The sequence below is a fragment of the Pelodiscus sinensis genome, chromosome 5, assembly GCF_049634645.1.
Source record: "Pelodiscus sinensis isolate JC-2024 chromosome 5, ASM4963464v1, whole genome shotgun sequence".
Taxonomy (NCBI): Eukaryota; Metazoa; Chordata; order Testudines; family Trionychidae; genus Pelodiscus; species Pelodiscus sinensis.
This window is the reverse complement of record NC_134715.1, coordinates 56,874,538-56,897,643: the sequence shown is the minus strand read 5'-3', so window position 1 is coordinate 56,897,643 and position 23,106 is coordinate 56,874,538. Positions and strand designations below refer to the sequence as shown.

Below are 23,106 nucleotides of genomic sequence, written 5' to 3'. Positions count from 1 at the left end.
AGTTAACTTAATTCGAAATAGTTAATTCAAATTAAGCTAATTCAAAATAACGCATCTATACACAAAATCTATTTCGAAATAAGGTGAGGAGGCAGCACGCTCTGCACCAAGGTCTGCAGATGGGTACAGATGTCACAACCCTAGGCAAGCAGCTCCCTCCGGAACTCTCGTTCTTCCTGTGCCCGCTGCTCCATGATGCGGGTCAGGGCTTGCAGGGCCCCCAGCTATTGCTCTCGGTACGCCTGCCATGTTGCGGTCGTCCTGTGGAGCCCTCGGGTGCGGGAGCATGTCCCAAGTGGGGTGGTGCGCTCTGCATGTGCGGCTGGTGTGACTGTGGAGAAAGAAGAGAAGTGGTCAGTTCTCCCGGGGACACAGTGGGTGAAGCCCAGCCCCCCTCTGCGAGGTGAGGATGACTGTGCCTGCACTGTCAGAGCTGCTGTGCTTGCACAGAAGCCATGGTTGGAATGTCCAGCTATCCCTGGGAGTGGGAGTTGCCCTGAGAACACACCCATGCCCCTGTGCTGTGTGTAGTGTGGGTGAGGTGGGGGGGAGATGTTAGAGGGGACTTGTGAAGGGAGGGCATCCTGCTGTGTCCCGCCCCGGGGTCAGGAGCATTTCAGGTCTCTTCACACACGCGTGTAGCTATCAGGCCACGGCCCTTGTGTGGCACACAGCTGGAGCCACCTGCCCAGGGGTGGCACGGCATGTGCTCGCATGTACACAGGTTGCTGCATGATCTGTGGTAAGCAAGGTCCATGCACGCAGCCCCTAGTCTCCCTCCCCATCCCACCCTGGGAAGGGGACAGTGATGGAACTTACATGGTGTGGCCTCCCCGAACGACCCTGGTAACTCCGCTGCTGGGACAGCTCAGGGGTCCTGCCGGTGTGGCACCCTCCGTGGCGGTTCCTCCTCTGCGCTCTGGTCAGGGCCCTCTGGTCCTGGCTCACTGCCCCCCGGGGTGGCACAGACCACCCAACCCAGGATATGTTCCAGTGTCTTGAAGTAGGGGCAGGTGTCTGCCCCTGCTGAGGAGCTGCCCTTAGTTGCCCTGGCATACCCCTGTTGCAGCTCTTTAATTTTCAGACGCACCTGCTCCTGCGTGCACCTGTGGCCTTTCTGGGCCATGGTGGCCGCTATGCGACCATAGACAGCCGCATTCCTCCATCTAGTGCGGAGATCATGAACATTGGGGGCCTGCCCCCAAATCTCAATGAGGTCCATGATCTCTTCACTAGTCCAGGAGGGAGCGCAGTGTCTACGATCCCTGGCTGGCTCCTAGGTGCTGGAGGACTGGGGGGGGACGGCTGGCTGGCACTGACTGCCCGGCTCATGGTGGTGCCACTGGGTGAGGGGCAGAAACTGCTGGCAGGCCTGGATCTGACATGTGCAGTCTGGCCAGAGTCTACCCCTTTAACGGCTCCGGGACCAGGGGAGAGAAGAGGAGTTTTCCTGGTTTGGCCCAGAGTGGCCACCAGGGGAAACTGGGAAGGGCTAGAGGCCCCCTATTTGGAATTAAGTGTCTACACAGCACTTATTTCGAATTAGCTATTTCAAATTTGGCGTTACTCATCATAGAATGAGGTTTACCAAATTTGAATTAAGTGCTCCATTATTTCGAATTAAATTCGAAATAGCAGTTTGCATGTATAAATGCTATTAAAGTTAACTCAAAACAACTGCTGTTATTTCGAATTAACTTTGCAGTGTAGACATACCCTGAGACAGGTCTCTAGTGGACTGATTAGTGCAGGGTTCTGTAGCAATCCAGCTTGTTGATAGATTTGAATAGTTTTTCCATGTGACTTGTGGTGCTTGGTCTAGCATTCTGAGCATCTTTCAGTTTTAATTGTGGGACTGTCCATAAATTACATAACACATTTGTGGTGGTTTTTAGGACCCACCTGTCCCTCGTTGGCTATGTCTACACTGGCCACAATTTCCGGAAAAGCCATGCAAATCAGGTAAGTCAGGATAGGGAAATCCGCGGGGGATTTAAATATCCCCCGCGGATTTAAATAAACATGTCCGCCGCTAAGCGTCTAGACTGGCACGATCCTCTGGAATAAAGCCCTTTTCCGGAGGATCTCTTATTCCTACTTTGAATAAATCCCCCGCGGTTTTCCCTATCCTGACTTACCTGATTTGCATGGCTTTTCCGGAAATTGTGGCCAGTGTAGACGTAGCCATAGTGTTTTGTAGAACAACAACAACAACATCAAAAAGGATTCAACCGTCTCCTAATACAGTCCATAATTTATGGACAACTGCTGTTTATTTCATTTGTCCAGGGGCCAGAATGCTTGAATCCAGGAATCCCCACCCCACTGCACATTTCCTTTGCCAGGAATCCTGCAGTTTTCTTCCTGAATTCTTTCACAGGGGCATTTGTCCCTAATGAGATCCAAGCTGTTAGAGACCCTTTACGGTGCTTCAGCCCCTTTAGTTAGCATAAATGGGACTATAAGCTACTACTACATTTTATAGATGTATAGCTTGAGATCCCTGGGGCTGAGCATGATAGCTCATATTGAATTCAATGGGAGCTGTGCTTTGAATAAGTAAAGTGCTATAAAATACCAAGTACACAAAAAATCAGGACCAAATATCTCAAAATTAGTGTAACAGAGATGTAGCCATGTTAGTCTGATCTAGCTGAAACAAAAGACAGGACTATGCAGCACTTTAAAGACTAACAAGCTGGTTTATTAGGTGAATTTTCACTTTTAGTCCTTTGGGTACGATGATAAATAATAAACTTAATAAACCTAATAAACCATCTTGTTAGTCTTTAAAGTGCTGCATAGTCCTGTTTTTTGTCTCAAAATAAGTGGACTCTTTAGCCTTGACTTCTCTGGGCGAGATCCACAGAGGTACCTAGGCCTTGTTCTGCTCAGCAGGGTAATGTTTTACCATTAGGCACTGTGTCACCTACTGGAATACTCACCTCAGAGCTAGGCACCCGCACTCTACATATAGGGCATGGGAGCAGTAGATTCCTTAGGAAAGGATCCTCTGAAGCTAGAAAACTAAGTAGAAAGCCTCCTGTGTTAGCCAGGAGTGAAATGCAGAGGAAAGAAGCAAGGCCTAAGCCATAGACCCAGATCCAAAAAGATATTTAGGTGCCTAACTCCCATTGGTTTGAGCCTTTGGTACCTGAGTGCTAGGCCAGAGGGAGTCATTACCTTCTGCTCAGGATTTCCATCTTGTCTCCTTGGCTATATCTAGACTGCTGGCTTCTTTCGGAAGAAGCTTTTCCGGAAGAGATCTTCCAAAAAAATTTCTTCCGAAAGAGAATGTCTACACTGAATGGATACTATCTCACATTTAAGCTGTGATTACTATGGATAGAGTGGCCACCAGGGCACTTGTGCTTTTTCCTCTTCCTTCTTCTTTCGAAAGAACTCCCTCTTCCCCGTCCACACACGCCTTTTTCCAAAAGAGCTCTTTTGCAAAAAGGCTTCTTCCTCGTAGAAAGAGGATTACCAATGTTTGAAAAACACCTCTGTTCTTTTCATTTTTTTTTTTCAAAAGAACGTGATTGCAGTGTGGACATAAGTGAAGTTTTTTTAAAAAAAAACCCGGCTGTTTTTCTGAAAAAAACCTCTACAGTGTAGACATACCCCTTGAGTTAGTTGCCTAGATAGATCAGCCTCTTACGTAACCCATGCCTGAAACCCAGACAGGAGAGCCAGCCTGCCTCAGTAATAGACCAGTAGACAAGCCCAGGTGGGCTGTGAACAGCGCCATAATTAGGTATTTTTGCACCCACGGCAAATATTATTATGCTTTCCCACTCCTTAGGTTAGCACACTTTACTTTTGCAGAGCTCTTTACTTTTACAGCTTATTATTTTATGCTTACTGCATCTTTGCGCCCCTGATTGTGATGCACTTGGGGCAAGTGTCTCGCTTGCCCAGCCCTTGTATCGGCCTTGGCTGTGAAGACCTGAGTTTAATTAAATCCATATTCTGCCTTGATTTGGAACAGGGACTTAAATCTATATCCTAGGGGAGTGTCCTAACTGCTAGCTGTAGAAGCAGTCTCATTTTCTCCTGGCCAAATCACATTTAACTTAATATACAAAGCAGAACTGGTTCACAATAAGAGAGACTGACAGAGACCAACGGCAGAATAACAAACACTCTGCTGATTAGGGCACTCACTTGGGAGGGAGAACTGGGGTCCTCCACATCCCAGTGACTGCCCTAGCCACTAGAGTGCCTAAGACACCCCCCCACACACGCATACACGCACGCACATACACACACTCAAACCATTCCTGGCTGCTAACTGTCTTCTGTGACTTCTCTATTAGGTCTTAGTTGTGCTCTGAGTATGCTTTTGGGATCTGACCCTGCTAGTGAGATATGCAGTGGGATCACTAGTTTAAGACTTGCTTTGGGGCTGCCAGAGCTATGGATACTGTGGGATGGTGTCTGTGCTTAGGTGGTTTTGGGAACTTCACTTCAACATCTGAGCCACCCAGGGCCCTGCAGACTTGGGCAACAACTGAAAAGTGGTTTTGAAAATATCAGTGGCATGTAAATGCTCAACTTAGACTCCCAGAGAACCCTGGAGGCATCTGCATATCTTTGTGGCTTTAAGAGCCTGTGCCTTAGAATCAGAGAGTCATAGAATTGTAGGGTTGGAAGACCTCAGGAGATCATCGAGTTAACCCCCTGATAAAAGCAGGGCCAATCCCAAATAAATCTCCCCAGACAGGGCTTCATCAAGCCGGGGCTTAAATGTCTCTAGGTCCTCATCTCTGACTTAGGGTATGTTATACTACAGAGCTTTTCCAGGGTACCGGAGGTATCCTGGAACAGCTGCCGTGCCCAAGGAATGCATCTGCTTTTCTAAAAAGCATTTTGGAGAAGCAGAAGCATTTTTTCAGCAAACCTCGTTTTACGGGGAAGAAGGGATGTTCTGAAAGAGGGTTTTTTCCTGACATTTGGCCCCATGTAGACAGGCCATATGTCGGAAAAGCCTCTTTCGGAAGAAAAGCAGAAAAAGATACGCAAATTGCGGTTGCCTTTAAGTTTTTGAAGCACTCATTTACTGTACGGATGAGTCCCACAAGAAAGCCCATGAGGATTTGAAAAGTGTGCTATAAAAAAGAGCAGAGCCATGCACTGAATGATGAGGATAAAAAAATATCAAATATGAGCTCTTGAGCCCTGTCAGTTCTGCATACCGAATGAGGCTGGCATGCTGCAAGAGGAGGAGGGGAGGGGGCAAATAGCATGTGATCAGATAGTTAAAGACTATATCTTAATGCAAACTCACAAAGGAGCCGCCAAATGAAGACTGCACAGGCTATCTGAATGATGTTTCTCTAAAAATTATTGAGTGCTTTGTTTTGCAGCCTTAGAGATCTTTGCACATAAGTTTTATTTTGTGTATTTTTATGAATTTTTCTCTGTATTGTGGTCTCTGAGCCGAATCCAGACCTCACTGAAGACAATTGGGGTGTGTCTAGACTACAGGGTTTTTTCAGAAAGAGTGGCCTTTTTTTCTAAAAAACTTCCCCTGCGTCTAGACTGCCGGTGTGTTATTTCGAAATTAAATTGAAAGAATGCGGTGGTTTTTTCAACTGTGGTAAACCTCATTTTATGAGGAATAACACCTTTTTTCAAAAGTGCTCTTTTGAAAAAAGGCATTATTGAATGCAAACAGAGCTTTTTCAAAAGAGAGCATCCAGACTGCCTGGGTGCTCTCTTTCGAAAAAGCAGCTCGCTTTTTCTAAAGAAGTGGTTGCAGTCTAGATGCTCTTTTTCAAAAGAGGCATGTAGTCTAGATATTGCCTTGGAGACTCCATGGACCTCAATGGATTTTGGATAAGGCCTCTATTTATCAGTTCTTGACATCAAATTGTCAAAATCCTTTTAGTGTTTTCTTTCCTGGCTTTAACTATTTTGCTTTTCTCTATGTCTTTTCTATTCTAGTGTTGTTATGTTACTTCTGAGACAGAAGGAACAAAACTGAAGAGGATTCAAAGTGAGAGTGCACCATTAATCATATCATGCTGAAGTTAGAAGATAAGGTCCATAATTTTAATGGTATTTTAGAATTGCTGTGCCCAGCATTGCAATACCTCATTCATTTCACAGCCTAACTCTCATTTTCAAAATGGATTTAGGGGCCAAAATCCGATTTTTAGTCTGTGGGATTTGCATCTCTAAGTGCCTATATTGTTTTGAAAATATGGTTTAGGTCCTTAATCAGTTAGATGTTGCAACACCAAGCACAATAATGCCAAAATGCCTTTACAGATCTAGGCCTAAGGAGTCTATTTATATGTGATGTCATGTTTATGCATGAGGATCCTTACATATATTTTTCTGAAGTAATCTGCCAATACAATCATTATAGACTGACCTGAAATTTATGAAACTCCAGTTTAAGGATCATTTTACACATTCACTGCTGAAGCTATAAAAGACTATTTAATCATATTACTCTTATCTACAGACTACACTTCAATAGATAATTTTACCAGATGTAGCATTAGGACCCAATTAATTTAAAAATAATAAATCAAACAGAAAGAAAGACAACAGGGATTTGTTTTGCACATTTTCTTCACCATGGATCAGCTTGATGATCACTTCACTAACCCAGGCAAAGGGTGTTGTCCTTCTTGGAGTCCAACACTAGGTCTGCTTCCAGACATAGTGTATCAGACAAATTTCAACCTGAAGTAAAGCAGGTTAAAATGTGGCAACCATTCAGCCCTCCACTCCAGGGTCACCATGTCCAAGATGCCTACCAATGGTCAACAGTCTTTCTGGTGCAATTCCTATGCCTCTGTTTCAAGAACTTCATAACGTTGGCAATTCTCCAGTTTTCTTGCAGCTCTTCTCCCACAGCCCTCAACTCACATCTTCTGGCCCCTGCAATGTCCCCTCCCCACTCTCCTTTGCCTGTGAGTCCTACCCCTCAGTGCTCACTCAAACTTCCCTCCAGAATCAACCTCATTCCTGGGCTCAGCCTGCCTCTGAGGCTATGTCTATGCTATGGAGAAAAAAATCTGCTGCATCCAGGGAATGCGTCGGCTCTTCCAAAAAAAATTTCAGAAGAGCAGACGTGCTCTTTTGGAGGCTCTGTATTCCTCATTTTATGAGGAACACGGGCTCTTCTGAAAAAGGAGTTTTTTCAGACATTTGGCCCCATCTACACGGGGCCAAATGCTGGAAAAGCCTCTTCCGAAAAAAGAATCGGAAAAATGTATGCAAATTGCGGTTTGCAATTTGCATACCTTTTTCCGAACCCTCCCTCCCGTCCCCCAGGAGTGTAGACATAGCCTGAGACATAGCCTGTTCTTTAATCCAGTAGGGAGGTTCAGCCAATGAAGTTTATAAATACCACAAGCACAGTTGTTCACCATCAGAATCTATAAACTCTGCCAGTATTTAAAGTATGCTCATGTCTCTGATCAATATACAATTTCATGTGAACTGAAGAACCATCCTTATTAATTCTTTAGCAACCTCCACATGGACCAGATTTTAATAACAGAAGTCTATAAGATTTCAGAGCCCTAAAAAAAAAGTAAAGAAAGGTGAACCAGTAAAAGCATATGAAATATGCATATGATATGAATATGCCATAACTCAGATATATCATAACTCAGATATGCTGAATGCAAGATGGCTTGTGTAAAATGTTATTGGAAAGGCTATAATTTACTGATTATCCCCATTTGTACATATGTATCATTTTTGTAGATTAAGTTAGGAATATTGACCTGGGTATCTGTAATTTCATATTTACTGCTTTGGGTGTTACGCACTGCTGACGCTTCAGGTACAACAATGAAAGAGGTCATAGTGCTGATGGCTCATCAGCAAGAGACAATGAACTGTAAAAGAGCTTTCTGGAACATGAGAGTCAGATCATGAAGAATGGCTGCAGAGACATGTAATGGAAGTATTGTAAGCAGGATATGAGAAGTCATTCTTCCGCTCTACTCTGTGCTGACTAAGCCTCATCTGGAGTATTGTGTCAAGTTCTGGGCACCACATTTCAGGAAAGATGTGGAGAAACTGGAGAAGGTCCAGAGAAGATCAACAAAAATAATTAAAGGTCTAGAAAACATGACCTATGAGGGAAGACTGAAAGGACAGGATTTGTTCAGTTTGGAAAAGAGAGGACTGAGAGGGCACATGATAGAATCTTTCAAGTTCCTAAAAGGATGTTACAAAGAGAAAAATTAGTCTCCTCAGTGTCTGATAATAGGACAAGAAGCAATGGTCTTAAATTGCAGCAAGGGAGGTATAGATTGGACATTAGGAAAAACTTCCTAATCTTCAGGGTGGTTAAGCACTGGAATAAATAGCCTAGGATAGGGATATAAAAGAGTAGTAGAATAGTCAACTACCCAATAAGCCTAGGCTACTTGCATCCCTCCCCCCCTTGCTGCCTCTATATCTGGGAGGGAGCAGGAGCCAGTACTGGTGAGATCTGGCTTAAAAGCCGGTTTCCCCTAGCACTGTCTCTGCAGTGCGGGGAGGGGCGGGGGCAGAGGTGGGGAAGCAGAGGCACAGTGGCCCTGCAGCTCTGCCTTTTAAATATAGTAAGAGCCACAGAGGTGCAGCACGGGATCCGGTGCAAGCCAGGACTGAAGTAGTCCTTGCTCGCGTCGGATCCAAGCAGCTCTCACTACATTTGAAAGGCAGAGTTGCAGCAGTCTGGACTCAGCATGAGCTGGGACTGAAGCAGTCCCGGCTTGCGCCAGGTCCCAGAACTACTCACCCTGCAGCTCTGCAGTTTAAATGTAGTAAGAGCCAGGCTGCCTGCTGGAATACTGCCTACAAAATACTGGAACCCATATTGATTTCTGTACTTTTCCATGAGAAGCTGGGTGTGAGTCAAACTTGAAACAAAGGACTCCCACCTTAAATCCTATTTAAGGGTGGGGAGTGAGGTAATCTTAGTTTTCAGTCCTCCCTGGCTACCTCAACCAAGATAACTGTTGGAAACAACTAAGTATGAACTGAGGGAATGATTGGGCCCAGGCTAGAAGGGTGCCTGGCCTGTGAGGGAAGACTATTTGAACCACATTTAGGGTGAGATCTTACATATAATTAGTTTGTTTACTGAATTTATCTTAGCCTGCATGTTTGTTTATTTTGCTCAGTTATCTACTTTGTTCCGTCTGCAATTAACCTAGTGAAAATAATTACTATCAGAGGAGGGGGAAGGAACCTGTGCATATCTCTCTTTACCTTGAGAAAGAGGGCGAATGTCATTAGCTTACACTGTATATATCTCTACACAGCCTAAGACAGATTTAGTTTAGATCTCAGAGGGACTGTATACTTGATTGCTGTGGAAAGGTCTCACAGGGTACGTCTACACTGTGACGCTATTTCAGGATACCTCCGGTATCCCCAAAACAGCTATTCTGTGTTATTTTGAAATCTAACGGGCTCACTATTCTGACGTCCTTGAAAACCTCATTTCATGAGGATTAAGGGATGTTTCAGAATAGTAGTTTATTACAAAATTTGGCATTGTGTAGACAACGCCAAATTACAAAATAAGATATTTTGAAATTAACTTGAAATAAGCTATGCAATGTGTGTAGCTCAGATTGCGTAGTTCATTTTGAGTTAAGGGTGCAGTGTAGATGCACCCATACTGTACTGCTTTCAGACTGTGTCTGCAGCGTTGGGGTTTTGCCCTGTCCCTGTGTCTCAACTGAAGCAGGCCAAGAGCTAAGCTCAACAAAAGAGGGTTATAGGGTGTCCAGGCTGTCAGAGGAAACAGACTCAGTGGTGTCTCAGCACGTCAGGTGACAATCTGAAGGGTGTCCCTCCTGACCCATCACAAACATATTTTCTTTTGCCTGACAACCAAAGCTCTTTAATAATGCAACGGAACCTTCATAGACTAACACATTTTGAATAAAAAGATATGTTGAAAGAACTTTTTGTGTTACCAGGTTATTCGTTTAACTAGTTTCTTGTATAATGGTATGATCAAACATATTGATATAATTGAAATTGTCACCATGTCATAGGATTTTAGGTAGGGTGTGTTCATTCTAAAAATATTTCTCCTATGCTAAAGCACTCACTTCATTAAAATTATGAAAGTATGCACTATATTGCCATTAAATCAGTGATATTAAACAAGACTAAACCAATCCCTGTTTCCCCAGAAGAAAAAAAAATGACTTGAGAGAAATAACCCTACTACCACCAAATCCTATCTCATAATATAGGACTGTTCTTATATTTTCTGTTCTTCACATTTTCCTTTAGAAGTGCCTGGACCTTAAAGTGCATGGTCTACATACAAGCAAGTGTCATTAGAAAACAGCTTTATCCTCTGTTTCTGCTCCCAGCTATGTAGAGGCACCAAGCTGCTGTACAATTGATGTTTATAAATCAATGTTTATTTCAAAGGAATAAAGTGGAAAACAGGACACGGGATGCTTACTCAAGGAAGATTTACTCAGTCATATTTCTTACATCTACTAGTGCAAGTTGAAAACCATGTAAAGCATTTCATACTGAAGTTTTCTTTTCTTTTTAATTTTTAATTATATTTTAGTGTCCAAAGAACATAAACCCTGGGACAAATGTATTTCATACTAACCAAACACAGTTCAATTATAAAAATGTGTGAATAGCACTCTTTAACATCTGTAGAGACTGTCTGGTTTGTCCAATATACATGGCATTGTTGGCACATGATGGCATATATCACATTAGTAGATATGCACGTGAATGAGCCTTTGATGGTATAGCTGATGTTGTTAGGTTTTCTGATGGTGTCACTAGGATAAATGTGTGGATAGAATTGGCAATGGGGTTTGTTTCAGGGATAGGTTCCTAGATTAGTGTTTCTGTTGTGGGGTGTGAAGTTGGTGAATATTTGCCTCTGCTCGGGGGGCTGTCTGTAAGTGAGGACTGGCCAACCTCCCAACGTCTGTGAGAGTGAGGGATCATCATCTCTGATAGGTTGTAGTTTATTGATGATGTGAAGGAGAAGTTTTAGTTGGGGGTTGTAGATAATGGCTAGTGGTGTTCTGTTGCTTTCTTTGTTGGGTCTGCCCTATAGGAGATGACTTCTGGCTTTATTTGACTTCAGAGTGAATGTTGTCTGAGACTGACACAGAATCATGAAATTGGCAGAGCTGAGCATGGGTCTTCCATAAAAATATCTCTCAGTAACTGGTTTATTTTGATGACCATATAGTTCTTGAATTAACAATTATTAGACTATGATCTTGCTTCTTTTACTGCACTAAGTAGTCTCTCTGACTTGATGTCCATGGAGTGTGATCATACAAGTAGGAACAATTTGGTGATTTTTTGACTGCTTAGTCATGCTATTTAAATACCAGATTTACAACATAGATATCTTCCAGTGGTTAAGTATTATTGGATCTTTTACATGCATGTTATTCCAAAATTTAGTTATCAGAAACTAAAGCTGTAGACTTTCCTGGAATGTGTGTTCCTTCCTCCCACTCCCTCCACTTCCACCCCCGACTGGCATTGCACAAATTTATCTAGAGCAAACAAACTCAGGCGCTTGTGCAAGAGGCCTCAGGTAACCAACTGGGGGTGGGTTGCATGTAACTCTGCAAACAGAAGGGAACATAATGATTAATCTAAGCTATCCATGAAGGTTTAAAATGAAGCAAAAAAAACAAGTGGAACGTATCCTTTCTGTCAGACTCCTCCTCACCCTGCCACTGAAGATGATACCGCTGAGGATCTTGTGCATGTGGCTGTGCCTCAGCATAGCCTGGGTATGATTTTACTTTATTTGATTCTTTTGATAGTTTGGCTTTCTCTTTTTAAAAAGGGGCATTTTTATTGAATGAACAGTCACACAGCAAACTGACAAAATTCTCTTTGGTTATGAGGTAGCTTGAAAAATTCACACACGTACACATGAACACAAGTCTCACCACTTCATCACCGGCGTTTCCCTCTTGAGTCTCTTCTGCATTTTATTGTCTGTCTGGTTCCTCAAGAAGCACTTGAGATGAATTTTGCTTAAAGTATCTGTCAAGGCAAAGAGGCTAAATGACCAATAAGCAGTAGATTCAGAGGTGAGATTGTAAGTCTTTAACCCATTCCACTGCACCTAGATAGAAAGGTTGCCAAACAGTGTGGGATTTTAGATATTATTAGCCAGATTCTACTCTCAGTTACATCCCTGGATTCCAGTTCCTGTCATTGAGATTCTCTGGGTGTAAATGAGGCAGAATTTGGTCCCATCCTTGCTAAAGTACATATGCATAGAACAAGAATGTTGCAATTGATTTCAGTGGCAACATAATCAGGCTGAAAGGGAGCTCAGGAGTTATTGTTTTTTCAATAAAGAGAGTGGTAGCCTTAACTCCCAACAATGCTAATTGAACAACAAGAAGTCCTGTGGCACCTTATAGACTAACAGATGTATTGGAGCATAAGCTTTCGTGGGCAAAGACCCACTTGATCAGATCCACTTCGTCAATGCTAATTGAACACTCTTGTTGGCTAGTTTAAGATTCCGCCTATATTACTATGGTAAATTCTTATATACATATTTCCTTATTATTCTTTTTGAAGAAATCAGAGTGTGTGGGGTGATCTGGTTTAATAGTCTGAGTGAACTTGGAGCCATTACATTCTTTCATGTAGTTGTATGTCAAATCAATATTTAAAAGCCTATGAAGCATAGTTAGGAACTTTTTTTTTTTGCTCATTAGCTTAAAGATATATATGTGGCAGATCCTTAGCTGGTGTAAATTCAGCATTAGTCTGTTGATTTTAAAGACTTTACCCCAGTTGACACTAGTTGAGGAGCTGGCTCTGGAAGCTAAAATCTTTGCCATCTCTGACAATATATTTTTATTCTACTTTGATAATTGGTAATGTGTTCAAAGGAGACCAGTGCCACTTGATACCTCTCAGAAAAACTGTCCCATCTCTTAGAGAAATAAAAATATTGCCATGCCCACTTTTCTGAGCAAAGATTAGTATGCATGGTCAAAAAACTTTATGACATTTTCATGTAGAATTAGTTAGTGAACAAGGACTTTTTCCTCTTTCCGGATTATATAAAATCTTATTCTGTTTATTTCCTCTTTCAACCACCAATATCATGTTATTGCTGTTGTTACTGTTGTTGTTATTGTTATTTTCCTGTGCTTTTCAAGCTATGTCTAACAAGTGTTATAAGTTTATAGTTAACATCTGATTTTGAGCCACACAATTAAAAACCACCATGAAAACTAAATGACTATCAACTCACTTTAAAGCAGTTGTATTATGAAAACATATGATATTAATTGCAAGCTTAATCATTCTGTTATTAAAATATCTTAAGCACCATTCAAATCCCATAATCATCTGCTTTAACTACATTCAAACGAGAAACTTATTTCATAGAATCATAAGAAGATTAAGGTTGAAAGAGACCTCAGGAGATTCATCTAGTCCAACCCCCTGTTCAAAGCAGGATCAACCCATTCCAGTCAGGGCTTTGTCAAGTCTGGCCTTAAAAGCCTCTAAGGAGTCCATCACCTCCCTAGGTTACCCATTTTAGTGCTTCACCACCCTCATCATGAAATAGTGTTTTTTTAGTATCAACTTGGACTCCCCCACTATAACTTGAGAACATTACTTCTTGTTCTGTCATCTGCCACCATGAGAATAGCTTGGCTCCATCATCTTTGGACCTCCCCTTCAGATATCTGAAAGCTGCTATCAAATCCCTCCCCCGCATTCTTCTCTTCTACAGACCAAATAAACTCAGTTCCCTCAGTGTCTCCTCATGCACCTTAGTCCCCTAATCATTTTCCTTACCTTCCACTGGCCTTTAAACAATGTATCCACACGCAAAACTGGACACATACTCCAGATGTGGCTTCATCAGTGCTGAATAAAGGGGAATAATCACTTCCCTAGATCTGCTGGAAATGCTCCTACTAATGCATTCCAATGTGCCATTAGCCTTCTTGGTAACAAGAGTGCACTGTTGACCCATAGCCAGCTTCTCATCCACTGTAATCTCCATGTCCTTTTCTGCAGAACTGCCACTTAGCCAGTCATTCCTTAGCCTATAACAGTGCATGGGGCTCTTTTGTCCTAAGTGCAGGATTCTGCACGTGTCCTTGTTGAAACTCATCAGATTTCTTTTGGCTCAATCCTCAAATTTTTCTGAGTTACTAGATCCTATCTCTACCCTCCAGCATATCTACCCCAGGCTAATGTCATCCCTGAACTTGCTGACAAAACAATATTTCATGAAGAAAATTTACAGACTAGATTATTTACACTGATTATATTTTACCACACACCTATATGAACCACATGTTAACTATTTCATAGAACATTATTTTCAGCATTATTGCTTCATTGTACTGTCGCCTGCGAAATAAATCTCACATTTGTTTTTTTCCTTTGTCTTCATGGCAGGCAACAAATGATGAAAGCACATTTTTGAAAGAGGGAGGAGGAGTGCGTGGCCCCAGAGTGATGGAACATGCAAGCCAATCTGAATGCAAACAGGATAAGGGCTGGCCTTTCTGTGCAGATGATGACTGGGTAAGAAAAGAAGAGGAGAAGCAGAAAGTTCAGCAAATCACTGTTACCCAAATGGACCCCAAGCCCTTTGGTGCCTTTGTGGCATGAACATTTACACTAAAGTTAGGCCTGCATCTTACATGGTATATCTGTAATGCATCAGTAGTCACGGATGTTTTACCTGATTTGGAAGGAAAACTGCTTCATGGGTCAACAATGTAGTTGTATTCGTAGTTACAGTCCAACCACCAATAGAGCATTCATTATTGGATCTTCAGGACCCAGGCTTAGTGAGTATTGAAAGCAGGCCTTTTGAGGCCCAGTCCTGAGTTTTAACCACAAGACCAAACCTCTTCAACTGAAAATAAATCGGCCTAATAGTGGAAGCAAAATGCAGGACAATGTAGCACTTTAAAGACTAACAAGATGGTTTATTAGATGATGAGCTTTCGTGGGCCAGACCCACTTCCTCAGATCAAATAATGGAAGAAAACAGTCACAACCATATATACCATATATGGCCTAATAGTGGAGTGAGTGTAAGATAAAGGAGGGTATGAGGCAAAATCTTGCCCTGAGCTCATTTGTTGTTTTCCAGTTTTGTAGAAAAATTGGTAGTAATAATATTAAAGAAATATTTATCATTCAGATATTTAACTTTCATTTTTGCACATTTTAGGGTCACAAATGTCCTTCAGGCTGCAGGATGCAAGGGTTGATTGATGAAACTGATAAAGATTTTCATCACAGAATACAAAGAATTAGGAACCTACTATTAGATAATGAAAACAAGTACAAAAAATCCAACGTGTTAACTGTGGAAACAATTAATTTCCTGAAAGGAAATCTGGCCAGTGCCCTGGGTAAGTGTCAACACTGCTCTAAAATATATACCAAAGTTACATTAACTTCTGTTAAAAGCAGGTAGATGAAAACAGGTTTACTTTGTCCTTCTTATCAGATCACCATGACTTAAAGATATTGGGCCTGACTCTTCAGTGGATTGCACCAGTTTTACATTAGTGTAATTAAATACATAATGCAGTGGAGAATTAGGCCTATCATTTTAAGTACTTTTTATAATTTATAATTTACTTTATACTCTTTTTGTAATATATGAGATTTTTTGGCAGTGTGTGCAAGAAATGTAGGATCAGACTCTAAATCTATAACTGAAAAATGTTTCAAATGCAGACCTGAGCAGAGAGAGATAGCAGCTATTGGCTATGGCAAGTGCAGGATTAGAACCAGAGTAATATTCTACAGTAATGATCTTCAAACATTTCAGTTTACATAGGACTGAAACCTGTAATGCTTTTGGAAGAGAAAATCTAATTGATTTTTTAAAAATCACTTGCTCTTTTACCATAGTTTAGAAACTCTTGCTACATCACTATAGATGAGAACGCTTAATCATTTTTTAAAACATGGATGGATGTTTCCTCTTCCAAATTATACTTTTGCCAGAAAAATATTTGTGCAAAAGCAAAAATACATTTGCATTCTGTATCTAATTTTACATATCTAAAATCTTCATGATTATAGTGCAAGTTTGTTCCAGCCACACAAATTCCATATTTGTTCCCATACTTTTTAAAAAATGGTAATTTTGTGCTACAAAAGGAATCAAAATGTGCTTGTTTTCTTTGCAGAGCTAATGTTTCTAAGACACACTAGATTTCTTTCCTGCATTACTTTGCACGACCAGTTAATATTTAAATAAAGTAAATATATTACAATGCTGCTTATTATCAAAAAGACAGATCAAACATAATAATGAGACTCTTAATTAAAATAAAATCTTGAGCTAATTTCTATCTATTTAATAAAATATTAACAGGATCTCATGTAAATTTGAATTTTTGTAAATGTATTGCTATTTTTTTAATCTGCTATTTTGGGGGGGGGGGGGGGAATCTCTATACAGCTGACAAGAGCATTTTTCTGTTCCAGAGAGTGACAACAAATATGGACAAATTTCAGAAGATCTGAGAAGGAGACTTGTTTTATTAAAGCAGAAAGTTCTTGTACAAGTAAACAGGATTAAAGTACTGCAAAACAGTATCCGAGACCAGGTTGTGGAGATGAAACGCTTGGAGGTAGGTGACTGTCATGTAATTTTCTTTATTTCCCAAGCATAGCTACAAAAACAGGATCTATGAGTCCTTACATCCAGAGCAGTTCTGCAGCTGAAAAGAAAATGAATCAATAATCTCACTAGGTCTACTGTCAATCCAAACTCTGCCTATATGAGACAGATATCCTCAAACTCTAATAGGCTTTTCTGCTCAGTGAGGCTCAGATCCTCCCATTTGGGACTCAGATGCCCCTGAGGACTCATCAAGATGGTTAGCTCTCTCTCAGTTATTTTCTGTGTTGTTTCTCCTCTTGTGTTACTGGGAAAGCTTCTGTCTACTGCCCTCTCTTTGGTAGGAAACAAGAATTGATAGTATGTGTCCCTACAACTGGCCCTGATTAGCTTTGGTGAATGATGTTCCTCCTTCTCTGAGGAGCTGCAGTCAGAGCCTGATTAGAGACTTGGGAGCAGCTAGAATAGGAAGGAGCACCTCTAAAAGTATCTCATCTCTCTTCTGGGCTCTCACAGCTGGAGTGTAGCCCATCTACATTTGGATTAAGAGGCTTGGCTTTTTGATTAGTTATTTGAACTGATGACAACACAAGATGGCTGTCAGAAGGCAATAGGGGTACGTCTACACTACAGCGCTAGTTCGAACTAACTTAGTTCGAATTAGTTAATTCGAACTAAGCTAGTTCGAACTAACGCATCTAGAACTAAAAACTAGTTCGAACTAGCGTTTTGCTAGTTCGAACTAGTAAGTCCACATTGAGTGGACTCTGAACAGGGCTTAATGATGGCCGGAAGCAGTGCCGGCAGGGCATAAAAGGAGGACTTAGAACATGGAGATACTGTCTCAGGCTAGCCGAGGGCTGCGCTTAAAGGGTCCCGACCCCCACCCCGGACACACAGTTCTAAGGGGTGCCCCGCTTGCAAAGAAGTTCTGGCTTGGAGTGCCCTGAGTGCCCACACTGGGCACATCACACCACTCGGCCATCAGCCCGGCTGCACTTGCCGCAGGCTGCCATCTGGGGAGAGGGAGTAATTGGGGGGCTGCAGGAGAGCTTCCACCCCCAGAAGCCCGCAGAGCCAGCCCAGTCCTCCCCATCGGGGGCTCGTACCCCATTCCTCCCTCACCTCCTTCCACTTGCCCTTCCCTAGCCCCCCTTCTTATTGATGTACAAAATAAAGATAACGTTTCTTCCAACATTGACTCTGTCTTTATTGAAAAAAACTGGGGGAGACTGGGAAAAGGAGGTGGGAGAGGGGAAGAGAAAGGCTGGGAGAGGGGAGGGCAACTAACATGATCAGGGGTTGGGAACAGGTCCCAGATGAAGAGAGGCTACAGAGACTGGGACTGTTCAGCTTAGAAAAGAGGAGACGGAGGGGGGACAGGATAGAGGTCTCTAAAAGCAGGGGTTGGGTGGAGAGGGTGCATTCAGAAAAGTTCTTCCTGAGTTCCCATAAAGAAGGACTAGAGGACACCAAAGGAAAGGAATGGGTAGCAGGCTTGAAACTAGTAATAGAAAGTTGTTCTTGACAAAGCAAATAGTTAACCTGTGGAACTCCTTGCTGCAGGAGGCTGTGAAGGCTAGAACTAGAACAGAGTTTAAAGGGAAGTGAGATCAAGTCATGGAGGTTGGGTCCATGGAGTCCTATTAGCCAGAGGGTAGGAGTGGTGTCCCTGCCCAAAGTTTGTGGAAGGCTGGAGAGGGATGGCACGAGACAAATGGCTTGGTCATTGTCTTCGGTCCATCCCCTCCAGGGTCCCTAGGGTTGGCCGCTGTCGGCAGACAGGCTACTGGGCTAGATGGACCTTTGGTCTGACCCAGTACGGCCATTGTAAGCTCAGGGCTCAGTGTCGGGGGTCTCAGTGGACCCCCTTGATTTTCATGCACACCTGGTCCTGGGTGGCCAGGCTGGCAGCTCTCCTGCCCTAGCCGGCCACTTTCCTGTGCCTAGTGCGGAGATCGTGGACGAGGTCCACGATGTCCGCACTAGCCCAGGAAGGTGCCCGCCTCTTGCGGTCCAGGGCAAGCTCCCGGGAGCCGCCAGCCTGGTCCCGGCAAGAGGGGGTGGGCTGGGGGGCATCGGGTGGGTGGCTCTGTGCCGTGCCAGGTGCAGGGTCTGCTAGCTGGGTGCTGGCAGGCTTGCACCTGGCACGGGCACCGTAGCCAGCCCGTGCCCCTTTAAGGGGTCCGGGGCCGGGAGGGGGGCATAGAGTTTCCCTGGTGTTGGCCAGAGTGGCCACCAGGGAAACCTGGGGAGGGCTAGCCTCCCACTAGTTCGAACTAAAGGGCTACACAGCCCTTAGTTCGAACTAGCTAGTTCGAACTAGGCGTTAGTCCTCGTAAAATGAGGTTTACCTAGTTCGAACTAAGCGCTCCGCTAGTTCGATTCAAATTCGAACTAGCGGAGCGCTAGTGTAGCGCATAGGAAAGTTAGTTCGAACTAACGTCCGTTAGTTCGAACTAACTTTCTAGTGTAGACATACCCCTCGACAGGTCAAGGAGCAAAGTCAAAGTGATGGCCTGCCAAAAAATACCCTAGCTCACTAAGAAGTGTGAGCAACATCATTCTGAACCCTGATGCAGAGGCTGATGCTTCATCAGTCACTCCTTCGAACCAGTGATCCCCACCCACCATACTACTATTGGCATGTGATTTTTTAAACAAGTACTGTAGATTCCCCTGCTCTACTGAGGGCCCACATCTGCCACTCTGCCTTGCTCTGAGTAGTACCTTACTCCAAGAGAATCCAACACAACCCAGTGGGACCATATTATACAGCGTGAATAAGACTGGCAAAAATTGGGCCATGTAGGGATGATTTTAGTGTTTCCAGTTATAAATGCTGCAATCTTCAGCCGTGCTTTGGTGCTTCAGATTTAAAGACCACGTTTGGAGTAGGTAGGAGCACAGGCAGTTGACCAAGAATGGATTTTATTACAATCACCAAAGGTCTCACTTTGACCCAAAGAGATAGGTGTTTTAAAGAGTCCAGAATCACCAACTAAACACATGTATTTCTCTCTGTCTCTTGTAAAGGTGGACATTGATATTAAGATACGTGCCTGCAAAGGATCCTGTGCTAAAAGTTTAAATTACCAGGTGGACACAGAGAGCTATGAAAATATCCAGAAGCAGCTCACACAGGCCAGTTCAATCGATCTGCAGTCTGTACTTGAAACTAGTTCCTTGAAGGTGCTGAAAATGAGGCCACTGAAGGACTCTATTGTTCCTGCGCATTTCAAAACTCTGCCTCAAACTCAAGAACTAAACATTCTTGATGAAATTGTACAGGTTGTGATGACTCTAGAACGGCCAGAAGGCGAGGAAAAAGTAGAAACCTCACGTGTTTCAGTAGTATCAGGGGTAGGTGGAGGAGCACAAGATGGCAAAACAGTGACCTCTAGCCATGGGAAGGAAACTGTTGGTTTGGGAGGAAAGCATACCTCTATAATCCGCCATACATGTACCAGAACTATCACCAAAAAAATTATCACTGGTCCTGGTGGCCCTAGAGAAGAAATTGTTGAAACAATGACTTCACCTGATGGTTCTGACTGCTCCCATTTTCAAGGTTCAGGGAGGGAAGAAGTAACTGGCCGTGGGGACATTACACATGTCAGAGTGACCTCTCAGGGTGGAACAAGTGACTTATCTAAATTAATCCCAGAATATGAAAAATTTTTCACTGAATCCGGGTCCAGTAGTAGCAAATTCCATACCACCTACACAAGCGATAGTGGCACTGACCATGGTACTAGAACTGGAAGTTTTGGCAGTGGTACTGGACGTTATAGCAGTGGTGGAACTGCTAGTCACACTACGCATTCTGGAGGGACAGAAAGTTTTGCAGATCTAGGGGAGGGGGAAGAGGACATCTTTGATCCTCACTTTGACCCATCTAGGTTACCTTCCAGCAAAGTTCAGAGTGGCAGTTCGGCTCATGTGGAGACAAGAGTGACCAGCAGCAGTAGCAGCTCTACTAGTTTCAACAAGGGTGGCTCCACTTTTGAAACCAAATCGCTAAAGAGCCGAGCAGTGACTGAGGAGTTAGGTGGGTTGCAACACGAGGAGAGTGGAGAGGATACCCCAGACTTTCGGGCACGCAGCTTGAGAACAGCAGGAGAGAAGCTTGGGACAAGCTACACTGGGACAGGTATCCATCCACATGACTGAAAATAGATCCTGAGGTAGCAGAGCCAGATTCAGTCAACAATCAAAACTGACACACTGGTTACACTGAAAAACATTTAATTTGATTATACAGTACAAGCAATGTGTCTGTTTGTTGCCATTTAGATAGACAGAAACAAAATTTTATATCAATAATTGGATGCTAAATGAATTGCACAGAGAATGTTATTTTCCATTTAAATTGCATGTAAACTCTCCTTTTTTAAAATGTTGCATGGCACATTTCCCAATGTAGTCCAAAATATGGTTAGCAAGTTCCCCACAATATTACTACTGTTTGGATTCCAATGAGCCTATGTAAAGTATTACTGATAACTTCTGTCAACCAGATCAACTTTTTTTTTTAGACTGTGATGATATCCGCCAGAAACACACTTCTGGTGCCAAAAGTGGCATTTTCAGAATCAAGCCAGCAGGATCCGATAAAGTTTTTTCAGTTTATTGCGACCAAGAGACCACTTTGGGAGGATGGCTTTTGATCCAACAGAGATTGGATGGATCAGTGAATTTTAACCGGACCTGGCAAGACTACAAGAAAGGTTTCGGCAGCATGGATGGCAAAGGGAAAGGAGAGTTCTGGCTGGGCAATGAAAACATCCACTTACTGACCCAGAAGGACACTGTCCTTCGAGTCGAATTAGAGGACTGGGATGGCAATGAAGCTTATGCAGAATATAATATACATGTAGGTTCTGAGTCCGATGGTTATGTCCTCAGTGTGTCTGCTTATGAGGGGACTGCTGGGGATGCACTGATCATAGGCTCAGTGGAGGAAGGTATTGAATACACAGCTCATGCTAACATGAAGTTTAGCACTTTTGACAGGGACAGTGACCAATGGGAGGAGAACTGTGCTGAAGTGTATGGAGGAGGCTGGTGGTACAACAACTGTCAAGCTGCTAATCTCAATGGCATTTACTACCAAGGAGGCCAGTATGACCCAAGGAACAATGTTCCTTATGAGATTGAAAACGGAGTGGTCTGGATACCATTTAGAGCCTCGGACTATTCTCTCAAAGTTGTTAGAATGAAAATCAGGCCCATAGAAACCCAGTAGGCAAACCACAGTAAAACAGGCATTATTATTATTATTATTAATATTATTATTTTGTTTACTATACCTCAAAATACATAGAATATCTCTATACAGTCTAACTGAAGACAACCAAGACACATTTGTACTTTAAAAATAAACATTGTTTAATTTTAAACAATTTCTTCCTTCTTATTCACAACCAAGACTGTTTGAAAAAAATGCCATTTCATAAATCTTTATAATGGGTAATAAAAGTAAGTTATTATAGCAAGCATGGCTATTACAGGATTTCAGGAAACACATTTTATCTGAATTTTGTTAAATATTTTCACAGATTATGCAAACACACATTTAAGGTAATAAAATTAAATAATGATTATAGCTTGCTGGTCTCTTCTAGTCAGCTATCTATTTTCTAGCAGACGTTAATTAATAAAAAGTTCTCTGGTATGCAGTGATCTTCTCAGGACAGAGTTGGAGTTCAACTTGCTGTTATTCTGGAGGGGACACACTATTTCTGAGGTCAAATAGTTCACATTTTAAATCAAGAATTATATTCCACCTACAGAAAAACTCAAATAATATTTTAAGGTGGAATTTTAAGAGTGCTTTGTAACAAACCAGCTGGTTCCCATAATACCCTCTTTCCATTCTACATTCTTGTAAAAAACATAACATTTGCTGATTGACCTTAATTACACTAAAGATATTTTAAAAGTCACACAAAACTCTTACTGCAATATTCTAAAACATTCCTGGAAAAGGACACTTTGGAATGGGAGCCCTCCTTTACAAGTTAGAAAAATAGTGAATATCCATGCCCAAAATTATGCAAAACATCATTTACAATACAAAGTTTACATTTTTGTAATAGGCTTTCTTTCAGAATGTACTGTTAGACTAGCACTGGGCCTTTTCAATGGGAAACTCTAAAAATGTAATGTATCTTCTCCTTTTCGATGCATGGACTTCCCGTAATCACAAGCAGAACATCACATAAGTCACAGAGGTAATTTATAAAACCTTTACAACCCTTTACAAACTCCCACTAAATTAAAAAGCAATTATTGCTCTTGAAAGCCATTGTACAAGTGGAATTAAAGTAATTACTCGTTTAACACGTGCCCACTTAACACGTTTTTGCAATAGCACATTTTTTTTTAGGGAACATTTTTTGAATAACATTACCGTCCCCAAAATAACATTAAAATTATCAAGTGGCAAACTACTTTGCGTGGCGGTATAAGTTGGTGAA

General features: G+C 42.4%; 1 protein-coding gene across 1 annotated transcript; it reads left to right on the top strand.

Annotated features, from left to right (window-relative positions):
• Positions 1-8,989: 8,989 nt before the first annotated feature.
• Positions 8,990-22,029, top strand: FGA (fibrinogen alpha chain). Its single transcript, XM_006111553.4, has 7 exons — positions 8,990-9,069; positions 11,645-11,768; positions 14,428-14,556; positions 15,215-15,398; positions 16,489-16,634; positions 19,661-20,777; positions 21,163-22,029. The coding sequence occupies exons 1-7, from the start codon at positions 9,005-9,007 to the stop codon at positions 21,870-21,872; spliced, it is 2,475 nt and encodes an 824-aa protein (XP_006111615.2). The 5' UTR covers positions 8,990-9,004; the 3' UTR covers positions 21,873-22,029.
• Positions 22,030-23,106: the final 1,077 nt, after the last annotated feature.

What these genes read in the sequence shown, in the direction of transcription:
- FGA (XM_006111553.4), top strand. Translation starts at nt 9,005, where the DNA reads ATGATTGGGCCCAGGCTAGAAGGGTGCCTGGCCTGTGAGGGAAGACTA. An exon ending in TCTGTGCAGATGATGACTGG is followed by an intron (nt 14,557 to 15,214) that starts GTAAGAAAAGAA and finishes TGCACATTTTAG; the next exon opens with GGTCACAAATGTCCTTCAGG. An exon ending in TGGAGATGAAACGCTTGGAG is followed by an intron (nt 16,635 to 19,660) that starts GTAGGTGACTGT and finishes TCTCTTGTAAAG; the next exon opens with GTGGACATTGATATTAAGAT.